Raw genomic sequence first — 16052 nt, forward strand, 5'->3', positions numbered from 1 at the left:
GTCTTTTCCAACCAAAATGATTCTATGATTCTATTCCATGATTTAAATCACACCTGCACTGTCTTGCAGGAGGCCATAGGTAAATTAAGGATGATTATCCCCAATCTGTCAAAATTATTTGCTCTTTATCACTGTTTATGCTAGAAAAGAACACAATACGCACTTGCACAGTATAAATGCGAGGCTCAATGTTGAACACTTGTTACATTTAGATTGCACTGCATTAGAGAATAATTTTCCCGGATTTATTATCCAATCTGGTTCTTAGCAGCCAGCAAACCCACGGCTCCCACCCGAGGGCTGCTGAGCACGGTTTTCTCTCCGACTGGAGCGGAGGAGCAGGTCACCTCCCGACCGAGCCCCTCAACGCACAGCGCAGCCCGCACCGGGTGCGGCACGTGTGGACTGATGATCTTGGCTGCACCGAGAAGTCAGATGGGGAAAAAGAGAGGAAAATGACACACTTCCGATGTTTTAAAAATTGTCCAATTACTGCTGATGGTGGTACCTGAGCTCTAGGTCTAACAATCCACTTTACCGCTCAACTGGCAGTCAGCAGCTGTAATAGTCAAGTATGAGTTTTAATTCATAGATCCTGCCTGAACTGCTGTTTCCATAGAAACTGAGGCTGTGTTGGTAAAAATAAGGTGTTTTAATAACTATTTTATTACTTTCTCATACTTTTATTTTCCAGTCTGACAATATCGTACAAAACCTTATTATTTGACACTTGTTAGGTGAGTTCTTTCCTTGCTGTAAAACTACATTTCACCTCATTTTGTCATAGTTAAACTGGAAAACCTACTGTGGCTTTTAGTTTTCACTCCAATTGCAAGTTTCAATAGTAAATTACTTTCCTGGATGTAAAAGCCATTTGCTCATTTGATTGCTATTCTATTTGTAGCTATCTTTACATCAAACCATTCAAGAGCTTTTAAAAGTCAGCGCAGGTATAACTCAATAGAATATTTTTAACAGTGAATTATCTGAATTTTAAAGAGACTTCAGTTCTTGGTGGTACTGGAATCACCAGGTTATTAGGAATGTCTGTGATGCTCAGCTCCAGGCAGCCTTGCTGGGAACCACAGCATCAGTGAACAAACACATTTCTTGAAAAGAAAAAAAAGTAAAAAAGCTTTTTCTACTCTACGTGTAACTGATATGCGATGATGGAAAGTTTCCTTCCACTACTGCATGTTATGTAATATTCGTCACAAACCTCACTTTTCCAATATTCTACTCAATTGAAAAGAGAAATTTTTAATGGTGAACATACACAGTCAGAATAGCAATACCCCTTATGAAAGATTTAGAGAAAAAATAACCTGCTCAAAATAAAGGATAAAAAAGATACAGGGAAGGCACACAAGCACTTTTTTCCTTTCTCCAAAACCACTTCATCTTCTTAGAGATGCCTCCATGTGCACCACGTACTTATTGTTCTCATTTAGCCAAAGGAAATGGTTCGTACCTCACCGAGCGAGTAATAGCGCCGTGGAATCTGGGAGTCGGGATAGATGTTTTCCAAGTACCATGAGAAGGGTTTACACTTCAAGTTTTCTCTTAGAGCTTTTCTGACGGATACATCGCCATAATCCACCTTAACGACACCTGGAATTGTTAAGAGAACGGATGATCAAAGCACAGTTTTTGTAAAGCTCAAAGCATAACTCACGGATCCTTCTCCAGTTGTCGTGATTTCCTTTTTATCAATATCCACTTGCTGGAATTATGGTACAGCATACGTGAACGTATGTGCAGCTGCTACACTATAGAGCTTTACAGGCATTAAATAATTAATTTAGCAAATTGAAATGCTTGGAAAATTACGTTTCTTCTTTTCAGATAATTTATCAATCCGGAAAGGCAGGACCACTGAACTCCTTGATTTCTTCGTATTACAAAATATGAAAGAAAGGAAAACCATATCTGTTCACATTTTTACAAACCATTTTTCCAAAGCATCTTGCTGTTTTCCAGCACTCTGTTCTGAGAGAACCATGTCAGACGAGGCATGGCTATTTTGCTCATGTCATCTAGATCACCCCTCGGGTGAGTTCACCGCAAAGGACACGTTCTCCACCATTACTCCTAACAGGGGCAGATGTCACATCATGCCACAGCTAAATTGTCACCGTGTCCGGCAGTGCCGTTCCTACTGCTAGCCTATACGTCAGAGAGCGGAGCCAGCAGCATCCCGCTGGCCATCAGGAGCGGTGCGTGGGCCACAAGCCAGAAATACGGGTCATGAAGAGAGGAAAAACCCCACAACAACAATCAAGGAGAGGGGAAATCAGTTAGAGTCCCCCCGTACAGCGTATACCCACGCCGTACAGCGTATACCCACGCCGTACAGCGTAACGCACTCGCCCCGCGCCGGGTCCAGCTCCGGCAGAGGGGATGTCCCCAGCACCGAAGGGCAGCAGAGGTGAGCGCTGCTGGAGACCCGACCAGCACACACCAGCCCACGGCTGCCCAGCACACCTTCCCCACCGCACCCTGGGAAGAAACCCATCACGCTGAGAAGAAATGTCGGACATCGAATTTTAGAGCCAAAGAAAGGGAGACTTCATACATTCAACTTCTCAACCTTCTGCATGAAGAAAGTGTAACAGGAAAATGCCATTTCCTCTCACCACGGAAACTGGTTACCTCTTACCCAGCTGACTTTTGCAGGTGTGTGCATGACTTTCAGAGTTTAAAATAATATTGAACCAGCAACCCAGAACATCCTTTTCAATGCCAACGTACTCCAGGAAGGGGACAGATCAGGAGGGAACTGTGCGCAGAACCCCAGCCTGGTTTGGGTTGGAAGGGACCTCCCAGCCCATCCAGTGCCGCCCCTGCCATAGGCAGGGACACCCTCCACTAGCCCAGGTTGCCCAAAGCCCCATCCAACCTGGCCTTGAACACTGCCAGGGAGGGGAAGTGAGGCATCACAGATAGAAACAAAGACCAGTCTCAAGGTGCTCGGCCAACTTAGAAACATAAAATTGTTTTGGTTAGAAAAGACCTGTAAGATCATCAAGTCCAACCGTTAACCCAGCACTGCCAGACCAACCACTAATCCATGTCCTGCAGCACCACATCTACACGTCTTCTAAAGACCTCCAGGGATGGTGACACCACCGCTTCCTTGGGGTAACTTGAGTTAAAACAGATAACCAAAAACCAAAAAGCAGGTCAAATATGCTCTGTAGCCTACTTTAATTTCAGACAAGAACTACAGTCCAAAGAAACAGTGGCAGACAAAGCACTAGCAACTGCCAGCACTCAGCTGAAATAGTTTGAAAGACACTCTAGACTTATATCTGAAATGCACGCTGCGTTTCCATCATCTTCTGTTTTCCATTATTTATGGGATCTTATTTTGAAATTATCACAGAGGTGAAGCTCCAAGGCTATCAGCATATTCTGCTATGAAATCATGCCCTAAAGCACAATACGGTACCAATTTTTAAAGAAATTCAGTACACAACAACAGTAAAACAATTAATTAACAAAAAAATTAACTTATTTTGGATAACCACTCTTATCCACATTTCCAAATCTCTACTGGTTACGTCTTTAACAAATTATGTTTACATATCATTATGTAATTGTAGGATATGATGTCATTCTAGATAATTAACTAAAATACAGGATACTCTGCAAATTATTGCTACAGGATAAAATCAGGGTTGGTGCTCCTGGGAAGCACTTCACCCTCACCACAGTGGCTGGGCACGACTGATGCTCCGGATCAGCAAAACCTCCTCAGAAACCAAATGTTCTTGGTTGGTGCCAAGAAATTAAGTGGCATTAGGAAAGCATGAAATTTTAAACTTCAGTAAACAGAAGAACTCAAATAAAACCTTCAATCATAACCCATATAGAGAACTTAAACCATAATAACTGAGGGGATGGCAGAAAAGTGAAGACAAATCAAATCCAGGTGCCAGGAGCCTTTGTCTGCTCAGCAGCTCTCAGAACATCTTCTGGGCTACAGTGTGCTCAGTGAGGCATTTGGGGAGGTTTTATAAAATTCCTAAAGTACTCCAAGATTCCCCCCCCCGCCCCGCAAGAAACAGAGGTAATTTATCAGCTGTTCTGCAATCAAGGAGTTTCATTTGACTCTGTTTAGGGGAAGGAAAGTATCAAAAGGTCGGTATTACAGTTGTTGTTTAATATTTTATTTTTTCAAATGGCAATTTTCTCTAAGTACAGCTCCTGCAGTCACTACTTTAACTTACACTACCCAAAACACCTAGGTGCCTAACCCCTCTGCTTCCACTACGGAGCATCTTACGGCTGTTCTGTTGCTCTGCGCCTATCTGTATCCCCCCAAAGGACCGCAGGGAACAGGCACCGAAGGGCACACGCCTCTGCGTCTGGTCAGGCAGGAACATGACTGTGGCACGAGTTTTGCCGCAGAGTATTTGTACGTACCGGTGGTGGAAGACCAAGAACACCTGCCTGACTTCGAAAGCTAGCTGTGCAATGAGTGCTACACAGGACTGAGCTGAAAACATCTTTGCTTTCAGAAAAAAAGAGACTTTATTAAAAATAAAAATTACGTTTTCTGGGCAAGGGGAAGTGGGGGTCTGTGATTGCTGCCTCTTCTGGAGGAAGAGATGTGCATTACTGCTATTATTTGTGCTACTCAATCTTTACCTACGATTAAGCTAATCTTCCTCATGGGAAGGCAGTGGAAGTGTTTGGAGAAAAGCAGTATCTGTGTTTCGCAGTGCTTTGTACTGTGGGGATCTGAAGAAGCTGAACACGAGGAAAAAGGATATTAACGCTGTTATAGCCTGAGATCGCAAACAACACAGCCTTCCCCCACCGCACGCACACGCTTTGGTATTTGAGTTACAAACCAAATCAGAAACGCCATCTCGCAATGAAAATACCCTGTGGACTCACCAAACACCTTGTTCCTATATTTTGCTTTACAATTCTTACAGGGATTTCTATTTCCACACTTGGTTCAGCTCTGCTGGGACAGAAAAAGCAAGAAACCTTTTTCCACTCAATCTGACTCAACTTCATACTTGAGTTTTCTGTAGTTAAACAAACTCCAGAAAGGTGAACTCCAGTTTTGCATTTATCAAAACTTAGCAGTAGAGATGGGGAGTCTTTGGTGGGTTTGGCACGCTCACCTCACGGGGTAGGTTTAACTTAAGGCTCTTCGGGTCTTGGGATCCCACCAGCACGGTGGTGCCCCAAGTCTCTGGCATCAGTCTGCCCTTCAGTTCAAGCTGTCTCTTCCCTTTCTCTCCACGGGGTCCTCATACGCCCCCCCACTACCACCCTGACAGGTTCTCCCTTCCCAAAGCTCCTCTACCACATATTGTCTTCAAGCAAGGACCTCATTTGTATGGCTCTCCAGTAAACCTTTATATTCCCTTCTGCTCAATTTAAAACCAAACTATTATGAATCAATACCTATTTATTGTCACTACTTGCTAAATAAATCGATGGGACACAGAGGAAATATAGAAATAATTAACGACTAATAAGTCTGCTTATGCTTAAATAAGAAAGCGTAAGTAAAATGTCCTTGGGTGCAAAAAAGAAATGAAACGTCACAAAAAGCTACGTGAAGTGTAGCATGCAAATGAATGGATTAAAAATACCTCAGGAAAGAAGCAGATTGTTTTAACAGAGCAGCAGGTATGTTCCAAGTAGAACAAATCAAACGGCTGCAGCATCGCATTACACCTGCAATTTTCCTAATGAGCATGTCCTGCAAATTGCCACACAAGGACAGTGTTTCAAAACTGGCTAACCGTGCCATCCCTGCACAACAAGACATCAATTCATGATGACAAAGATGAAAAAAATAATTCACCTGGAATGAAACAGAAATTGCAGAACTGAGAATAATTTTCTTTGTGTAAGCATAACAATTTGAACACTTAATCCAAATCAGGCTTTTGCTATCCTTCACTGACTCGAGAAGCCTCAGAGAAAACTGGTGTTTGATTGAGCCGATATTCCAGCGCACTCAAAGGGCGAGCAACGCGACCAGGGAAGCCGGTCTATGCACATCCCTCTGTGATTCAGTTCTGAAAACCTGCATCGCGTTGCTCGGTAGCCAGCTCGTTATCCGAGGTGCCCCCTTTAAATGAGAAAGCTAAGAACCAAGTCAGTGACCACCGGGAACCTCCAGCCATGGAGACTGTTTAGTTTGATTTTTTGCTTTTTTTTTTTTTTACTGCCAAAGCAGCGTTCAAAAATGATATTATGTTTCAGAGGATTAAAGATGGCAAAGTGCTAAATTAAAAATGAGTTTGCAACACCAGGATGCCTGGTATGGCACATGTTACAGAGACGCAATGAGAACGCTTGCTAATAAATTTGGAAAAATACCAGTTTCTGTCTCTGCCTGGTTCAACCGGTGCCTGGAAGGATGCTTCTCTCCAGCACGCTCTGCTGCCTGTTCCCTCAAGCTTGGGAAACTCGTGTACTGGTAACCAGGGGCTTACAGTCTGCGTCGTCGCTTTGCCGATGCGAGAGAAGCGATCCATCCCTCCCAGCTGCCCCAGACGACGGCTGAACACCAGGCAGCTCTGGCAGGGTTTACCAGCTCCTTACAGTGCCATTCAGAAAATAACACACGTAATGCTGTATGCTTCTAAAATCCAGGGACTTGTATGTTATATCTGTATCAAACCCAGACATATTAATTGATAACACATGCATTTGCTCATTAGCCAAAACATTAAGTTCTTGACATGTCTTATTTGTATTGCCAAAACACACATGTAACTCATTAAAAAGTAAAACAAACAAAAAAATGTGCTAACAAAAAAAAAACCCACCACCCACCCTCGCCCCTATTCCTGAGAAGTCCTATATCAATTCATGAGTGATCCAAGGTAAATATAGGTAGTGGCTTTGTAATATAAAACATGGTATGGAATGAAGCTTCTGAGCTTTTCATGGGAAAAGATAGATATAGATATATGGTGGGAGAAAATAAGCTTACAATTTCTAACATAAAAAAATCCTGTCACTCCAGAAAATGAGCTAATATTGTCAATATTTATGCAAATAAAGCTTTGCATGATAGCATGTTACACTTTTAAAGCTTTTTTTATGGCAAAGGATTAAGACTTTAAATGTTGGTTTACCCTATAAACATACCTGTAACGTATGATACTTATTTTCAAGAGAAAGACAGAGGCTAATTAACTCTTACATTGCCAGTTGTGTCCAGACGCTAAAGAAACACTTATCGATCTTACCGAAATAGATATCAATGGGAACATTGGATGGTATTAATCCTGCATTAAGATGTTTCTCCATCCATATCTCAGGAAAGCTTCTAAAGGAAGGCGGTGTTGAAAAGAAACCTCTGACTTTAGCTTTAAATTTTTACTCTTTGGTGTTGAGTGTCAAGTAGCAAAATCACTGAGGTACCAGAAGAATTTTGACAGTGAAAACGTTTTTCCTGTGAAAAACACAAACCCCTGCTACATTACAGCTCTTCTTTGGCACAAAAAATATGGAAAATTAAGTGTTCCTGGGAAGTGGCATCTTTTTTAATAACGTGTAAGAGTAACAGGAGCAAAACCTGCGCTACTGGGACTAGAGCAAGGCCAGAGCTGATTTAAGTTACAAGAGTGTGCATGTAAAAAAAAAAAAAAAAAATTTTTTTTTTTGTAGCTGGAAAAATTCCCCAACACCTTCATAAAAGACCATTGGATTTGTGCTGTTTTCAAATTTAACCATTTGTATCCCCTTGACACTCATGGCGTTAGGACTAGACAAGTGGCTGAGCCATCAATCTCTATTCCGTAGGTACCTGACGAGCCTCATTTGGAAGGTCCATGCAACACTAAACCACAGGATTGTTTCCCAATTATCATCAGGGTGATAACTTCAGAGATAAAATACAAAGCCAGCCTCCCTCCCCAATATATTCACATATATGTTTTGTATTACCAGGTGTTTTAATATTGGGCACGGTATGCAGCATCCATGAGCATATTATTTTTCCTACTCTGTTTCTATTACATGTGAAGTAATGAACGTTTTCTTTCTACTCTTCCCTATCAGCTGAAAAGCTACATTAGGTCATTAGAGATTTGTAACACGCCCCACAACGGATACCTTCAGCCAAAAATAAGCTAAGGCAGCCCTGGCTGGCTGGCAATGATCTGCCAACCCACTCTTTACGCTCCCTTTTATTACAAATTTAATAAAATGCTCTTTGCAAATATCAGTGCTATAAATGACACAAAAGATAAACCAGGAATTTGATCAGTCTCGATTCGTGTATGTTAATTACACGGGAGCACTTCTGTGTTTGTTGATCTACAAATGTCACCTTTCCTCTGCAAAAACCCCAAGGATATCCACCACAGAGGGATCCCATCTGGGAAGAATGGCTTAAACAGGGGTTTGGGCTCCCTGTTCACTGCAGCTTTAGCTTAGGGCAGCATTAACGAGTCAAGACCTTTGGAACAACTGCCAGACAGGAAAACCCAAATTCCCACGCCCCCTCTCGTAAGTACCTTTGAATTAAATCAAGATAGATGACCCCAAAACCTAAGTCAAACACCATTAATTCTCAAGGCAGTCGCTGGTTTCAATAACGCAGCGTCCAGCTGAACACTGGGGTGCTGCACGTCGAACACTGGGGTGCTGCACGTCCTGCCCTTTCTTCCTACAGACGCTCCGCGTGGGAAAGCATCCAGGGTGCCAGGAAAGCCCTGGGGGAAGGGGGCTGGTAGGTGGGAGATGGGTACCTGCCGGGGGAAGCAGGGGTAACCTCTTTGAAATTCCAGCGCTGCATAAGGGGAAGGCTGCTGCCGTACCTGCCCGCTGGTCCCGACCCGTGGCAGCCACATTCAAAACACCAGCATGGATTCGCTCCGCTCCCCCTTCCCCGTACCCTTTTGAAACCAAGGTCAAGTTTGTTATTATTAAACCCCAGAGTTTAATAACACCAGCCAAATCTTCATTCAAGCGGGGACAGCAGGACCTCCCTGGACGTTCCGAGCGCCCGCCCCACCGTCCTCCCATCCCTGCAGCATCCCCCTCCGCACAGCACAGGCACGCAGCCTCGGGCACAGCCCCCAGCTCTGGCACCGCTCTCACCTACGTGTGCAAAAAACCTATCTGTGTACATACAGACACGTGTAGTTTTTACTTTAGAAGTTAGAAAAACAGTGAATAACACTATAAAGGTAAGTATCTTGCAATACAATTGCTTTTGTTCACTATTGGTTTTGGCTGTTTTTCCTATCAGAGAAACGCAATAAGCAAGGACTATCGGTATGATTCACATTTTCAACATTAGTGTCAAATATAACCAAACAACAGAAAAAGGGGTTTTCGATTCAGGAAGCAACAGCTTAGGTGCCCCCGCACTGCGTTTCCTCCTAGAGGTACCCCAGCACGGCCCGTACGAGTGGACTCTTACACATACAGAGTCAAAGAACATTTTTGGCACTGAGGAGTGCCCAGAGGAACGCCTTCGCATCTGTCTGGGGCAGAACTAATTCCTAGCCCGAGACTGACCGTGAGAAATTTCATCCCCCGTTCATGATGCGTTCAGCCCTACAGCTGAATTTGGTTGAGTAAGGAACCAAGACAGGACCTTTGGTAACTATGATGCTGGGAAAGTTGTATGAAATTTTGTACTTGCTTGCTTTTTTTTTTTTCTCCTTTCTTTTTTCCCTCTCGTTTTTCGTTTTTTCCTTTTTTATCCCTAGCACACGCATTCGCATCCGTGGCAGACACGGGAGGACCAGCTCAATGCTGCCGTGCAGCGTTTTTCTCCCCTGGAAAATCCTCCTCGCTCTGGGCGAGCACTTTCCTACTGAGCTCTCGTGCAGGTGCCCAGGGCAGCCACGTGCATTTCATAATGGCACTGGTTAAACGAACTTATTTTGGAACTAGTGCACTTGTACCTCTGGCAGTCCTCTAGCACCAAAATGCTAAACAGGTAAGGGAACAGTGAAAATGTTTATCAAGAGCTCTTACTTCCTAAATTGATAGAGTCATTATCAACTTAATTATGTAATTACACTTGAAAGGAGGATTGCACATCATCTGCTGAGTAAATCCAAGTAAAACACAAGCACTTATCTTGTAATCCCAAATTAAAACTATAAAGTACCATATTTAAATTCTCAACAAGGCTTTAAACAAAGTGCTCAAAAAATAACATAACTTTGCATTTCAGCCTTACTTTAACAGACTAGGTAGGACATGGGAATTGAATACTAGCTGATTATTAAGAAGATAAAGTGGTTGAGCAATGCACTAAGTGTACAAACTGAACTACTACGTGCATTATCTTTTTCAGCTGACACTGCAAACGCAGGCCTGCTCCGAGCATGTAATTTTTCCACTCAATGATTAGATACAGTATTTTAATGCATAAAGTGCCATAACTGCCTACATTTAGGAATACGCAGGCTGAGCGGAACGAGATACGCTGCAACAATTTGACAAAGATGTGAACAAGGCTGCTAGGAATAGCGTGCTGGGTGCCTGGAACAGGCGGAGAGGGTACGTACATTCAAATCCATCTGGGTACACAGACGTATGTGCTTACATGTGTTGGAAACAATAAAATAAAACGCACGTTTTTGCATATGAGAGAGAAGGGTGTTGGTATAACAGTGAAGAACTCCCTGGTGTGTAATCCTGCACTGTTGATTTGCACCAATTACACTGAGAATTTAATGGATGATAGTGAAAATAATGGAAAGCTGACTGCTAAACATACTAGCAGAGATTAGTTAGTATTAAGCTATTAGGTTTTTTCTGAGTGATGCCAATAAGAGATGGCTACAGAGGGAAGGAGAGAGAACTGCTGAAAACAAAGGGCGATGCGGCACTTGGCTTCGCAGCTGGCGTTGCACCGGGCATGGCGTGCCTCACCGGGGTGAGGTCGGCCATCCTGCTTTTTGGGTGCTGTGCAGTCCCCGGGAGCCAGGGAAGAATGCTTTTTGCGGTCACAAAGTTGCAAGGACCTGTAGGGATCGAGGAGGAAAGTCTCACCTTCAGCTCAGTTACCGGCATCACTTTAACCTCATCAGAAACGAGACGGCTGCAGAGCGCTGCGGACGCCAGCTGTAACCTGGGCAATATGCAGCAGCTTCTCCGCTTCTCAGAACAAATTCATACATTTCTTTTCTTTCATAAGAAAGGGACTTCCTTTAATCCCCGTGGAAGTCAATCCAGCATTTCTGAGATTTTTTTAAACTCTCCTGAATCACTCGGCTCTCTCAGCTTCAGGCTGCAATCCCGCTGCAGGCTCCCGCCAAGTATAACGCAAGCCCCCTTGTCAAACGCAGTATTTATAGTAAACCAGAAAGGTAAGCGTTCCTCACCACCGTTATATCTTTTGGGATCCTACTCTCAGTTTGCAAGCCCGGCCCAGCCTCAGCAAACCAAGCTTTCAGAGCCCTGCTCCAGGCAGAGAGCAAAGCCGCTCTCCCCTCCAAAACACACCGTGAAAATAAACTGCGCTGTTTCCCCACACACCAATGCCAAATGACACAAAGAGAGTATTTTTTTCCACAAGAACTGCTCCTCTCACCAGGTGACAAATTAAGCCTTTTTTTTCAACTCAAAATATTATGCACAGAATTTAATCTAGACAGTTTTCTCTCTTCTTTTTTTTTTTTTTTTAAATCTCGGTTGGGTATATTAACGATTCTGGTTCCTAACTCATCTGAGCACGTGGCACGAACAAACAAGCAACACAGGATGGCCAAATTCAAGGGCAGCAGAAATAAAAGATTTTGTTCTTACCCACACACAACTTCCACAAAGACGGGGGAAGGCAGCGATTTTAAATATGTCTAAGACTTCCACTCTTCTTCAGCAGAGTTACATTTTCACAAGCAGCCAGCCTCAAGAAAACAATTCATAACTGGATTGATCAAGACTTTTACCTTGAAATATAATTACTAGGTGTGCAGCCCAATTATGCCAAGGATATATTTAACACAATGCCACTGTGAACAACCATTGGTTCCTCTTTCTCTTAGGGCATCATCTAAGAAATCAAATTAATCGGGTCCCAGAGGAGAAGAGGGTAGATGAGCGTGCCGTGACAGATAATAGCTTCAGAGACCTAATTACCAAAAGGCAACTTGCTTTGTTCTCTAACAGAATTATCTAGAGATCTGTATTTTTCAGATTAATAAACTAAGAGAAATGCGTGCCAGTAAAAAGGATGAAAAAGCAGCTTAAGAATATTGGGAACAATTTCTGACATTTAGAAATGACCTATTAAAAAAAGAAATCTATCTCCTGTGCGCTTTTATTGAGAAGATTTTTCAGTTAAAATGTTAACAACTTTATTTTCTAAAACCTCTAAGTACCTTTCTTCTCCATTTCCTTCTTAATGCTGGGGAACATCATCATAACATTTTAATCATCAGCTGATATCGCATATTCGTAAATAACTTCAAAAAAGATCAGAAAATGTAAAGGAGACCTTTATGGAAATTCTTTCCAGTGACTGAAACAGCAACAGACATCAAGATTTGAATTAAACAAATCCTCTCCTGCCAATATTACCATTACTGACCCAATTTCACCCTGTTTCAATAAAATTTTGTCCGTAGGCTCTATATTTGAATTTTGTATCAAAATCTGGTGCAAATATGCAAATGCATAACTGCGTATAGAAGAGGGAGCACATTTAGAAGCCCTAAACTTCTGCTGGTCTGTGCTCATTCCAGACGTGAATAGCAGCTTTGCTCATAGAAAGACAAGTAATAACCTAACAATAAATACAAAACGTGCACTGGCATTTCACCCTAACTTTTCTAATAAAAAGAAACAGTTTCATTAAAACTTGTCGTGACAAAAAACCCGAATCATTTTATCCTGCGTTGGCTCCGGAGTTGTACCTATACCTAACAACTGCAAGCAACGACCTGGAAATTATTAACTCGCACCACAGAGCTGAGGTTTGGAAGAACTCAAGCTGAGCCATCCCGACCAAGCACACGTCTTGTGTGCGCCCTTTGCGTGCCAAAAGCTCCCCGGAGCCGTTTGCCATCGCTGGGCTAACGCGTTTGAAGGTGGGATGCCGGTCCCACCGGGATGCTCCTGGGCAAGGAGCTCCCCAAGGCTTCGTGGAGACCAAAGGGTGAAGCCCATCAGGTGGGACAGGGAAGGAATGGGGTCAGGACCGCAGCACCATTCAGCAGACAGGATGATCCCCCTGCCTGGCTCAGGGGCTGACGAGAAGGGCAGACGTGGTAATTTATGGCCTTACGAGGGGCTCAGCGATTGCGCGAGGGCTCCTCAAGGGACGCCCGGCATAACCCCAACGTTGTGCTGCAAGCCACCGCCAGTGTACAGAGCAATTGAAATCGGTTGAAAACACGGTCGCCTTCCTCCCCCTCCCCAGGCAGCAGAATCCACACGTATTTAAACGCTGGCAAGATAAACCCCTTCCGCTTCATCTAACTGAGGTCTTATTTTTATCAGCAGAAGCCAAAGGCACGCTCAAACCCGGCTACCCTGGGCGCAGAGGGAAAGTCGCCCTGTACAGTCCTGCCCCTAGAGCTGACATACTGCAGGGTGGGTTTGATTTCTTACTATCTCCCCACCTTTTCGGATGCAAACTGCGTTTTTAGAGCCACCTTGGCATCACACCGGTATAAAAGAAAGGGAAAAAGGACCCCAGCCCTCTGCCAACCCAGGGAAATGTTGATAGGGGAATTGATAGAGAAATGTCCTCCCTAGGAGGAAGGAGGAAAATGATGTCTCCGCCAGCAGCTTTTCCTTCCCAAAGGGCTGACTCTGGGAAGCGGTGTTTGCAAGGCATGGTATCCCACTGGATGTCAGACTGCTGAAAAATGGTTCGTTAAAGACAGCCTTGCACTGCTATCTGTGCTTAAGAGCCTAAATTATAATGGCCTACGGCTAGAATCAGTCTTTTCAATGAGAGAAGGGATGTCTTCTTACCTCGGAAACCAGCTGATGAAACGCAGGCTAGCAAGTCTAATATTGGACATCCAAGTTAAAAAATGTTGCTGACAAAATCCTCCCCCGCTGCGTGCTGAGACCTAGGAAATTGTAAAGGTAGCCGCAAAACTGAGTATCCAAAGTGATTTTAGAAGCTCCTCCCTAATGTAACAGGAAATAACGTGTACTTCCTGTCCAAGATACAAGTGATAACGAGGAAACTTCAAAATGCACATTCATTTGATCTCTTACATGGCAGGTGCTCTTCTAGATAGAGCTTCACAAAGGCTTCTGCCGTCAAAAACGCATCTGCATGTTTCCAAACATCCATACTGGGCACTTTCTACCCAGCTGAACCACGGGATACTGGCCAGTTCAGAGGATGACACATTGGTATTCCCCCCTCCTCCAAACCTGGAGAGCATCCCTCCCTCCCTCCCCTTGGCTGAAGATGGCCACACCAAGTAACGCCCCAGGACAGCAGCATCACACGGATAGGTTCAGGCTGGAACCAGCAGCAGAAAGGATTAAGGTCCTGAGTTACATCATCCAACATGCTCCTCATCATCCACTTTTGAAACTAAATCTCAGATTGAAAATACGCACATCTGCAGCGGTATGACTTCATCGCTCAAATTCCATGGCATTCTGCAGCGAGTGCACTCCGACAGCTGGAAATAGGTATTTCTTGTTGCCGCTTTCCTGAGCTTCATTTTCTTCTAATTGGGTGGTTCCAAATTGATCTACTGCATTGGAGGTCTGACGTGTCAAACCAGGGAGGGGCATTGCTCTGGGTTTTACAGATGTGCTGGAGAAACAGTCAAGCTGGTCAAAGGTAGGCTTAAATTAGATATATTTTTTCCATGGCCTTTTTATTTTTATTTCTACATCTACAACCAAATTTAACCTTTTGCTGAGCACTAAATTCCTCGCTCCAACAACTCGGAATATCTCAGCAGAAATTCTGTGGAAAAAAGGATTAAAAAACCCTCAAAACCTATAGGGGAGTCCTGCTGTAACTGAAGGGACTCTTGCTTGGAAGATCCCAAAACAAAAAGAAAAGCAACGGAAGAGAGAGGGGACGGGGAAAAAGAGTTCTGATCCAGGATTTGGAGTTTCGCATTTGGGAATTTTAAAATTAAACCATGACCAGTTTGGGAGCATTTTTAAACTGAAATATTAACACATTTTAGAAAACTACACAGCAGCAATTTCATCTGGAGCTCTTTTTGAAACTGGATTTTTTTAAAGCACTCCACCATGCATACAACTATTCTAGTCACCTTTAAATGCATTTTGCTAATATCTCATTTAAAACGTATTGTATTTTAAATAGTCCTTAGTATGATATTTTTAGAGCTTGAGCTCATCTAAATGCTTTAAAGCAACTAACTCCTAATCAGCCTGGAAAAACTTGCTGTCAAGGCAGAATATAAAAGCACAGAGCGCACACTGCATTCTTCACATACGCTGTGTGGTGAATATACACTGTTAGTACGTGCATGCGTCACACTCGTAACAAAATGCACGCTTTCAGGGTGAATTATTAGAAACGTATTTAGTTCAACACAAGTGCAATGGGAACTTGGTATTAGGAGACTGCTCAAAAAAAGAGCTTAAGGGACAATTCAAGAATGGCTAATCCCATGGGGTATATTTATGGTTTGAACTTGGCCATCTTACATGGGTTGTGAATTCACTTTTATATCATATTAGACAGTCATTTGTCAGCATCGTATTTAGTTTTTCCAATTTTTTCCCGTTCCTCTTGCAGGAGAACAGAGATTAATTACGTTAGAAACAGTCAACCACAGTTTCTGTCATGCACCCTATTCCTTCAGCATTAATTGGGCAGATGTAATTACCGATTACAAAGGGACACAATCCTGCCTGCCTTGCACGAAGTTCCACTTCCATCTTTAAGAAGACCCTGTCAATGTGGTGGTTTTTCCCTCACGGTATGTTTATCCTCCGCATTTTGTTCAATCCAGTACAAGTGAAACCCACAGCGCACTCCCACGAGACGTGGCACGTGGGGTCCGTATAGTCAGCGCTGCAGGCGATGGCAAACAGCAGCAGCTTTACTAGCAGACCTGTTCCTCCCGACGACGGCACAG

At 43.4% G+C, this 16052-nt stretch overlaps 1 protein-coding gene across 1 annotated transcript in view; it reads right to left on the reverse strand.

The window, feature by feature from the left end:
* The window catches only part of GALNT13 (polypeptide N-acetylgalactosaminyltransferase 13), a 136209-nt gene that overhangs the window by 27662 nt on the left and 92495 nt on the right, over window positions 1-16052 (reverse strand). Inside the window, exon 10 of the mRNA XM_054829171.1 lies at window positions 1472-1611. Within this exon, the coding sequence (XP_054685146.1) occupies window positions 1472-1611 (140 nt within the window). The remainder of the gene's footprint in view (window positions 1-1471; window positions 1612-16052) is intronic.

Source organism: Grus americana, chromosome 6 (assembly GCF_028858705.1).
Source record: "Grus americana isolate bGruAme1 chromosome 6, bGruAme1.mat, whole genome shotgun sequence".
Taxonomy (NCBI): domain Eukaryota; kingdom Metazoa; phylum Chordata; class Aves; order Gruiformes; family Gruidae; genus Grus; species Grus americana.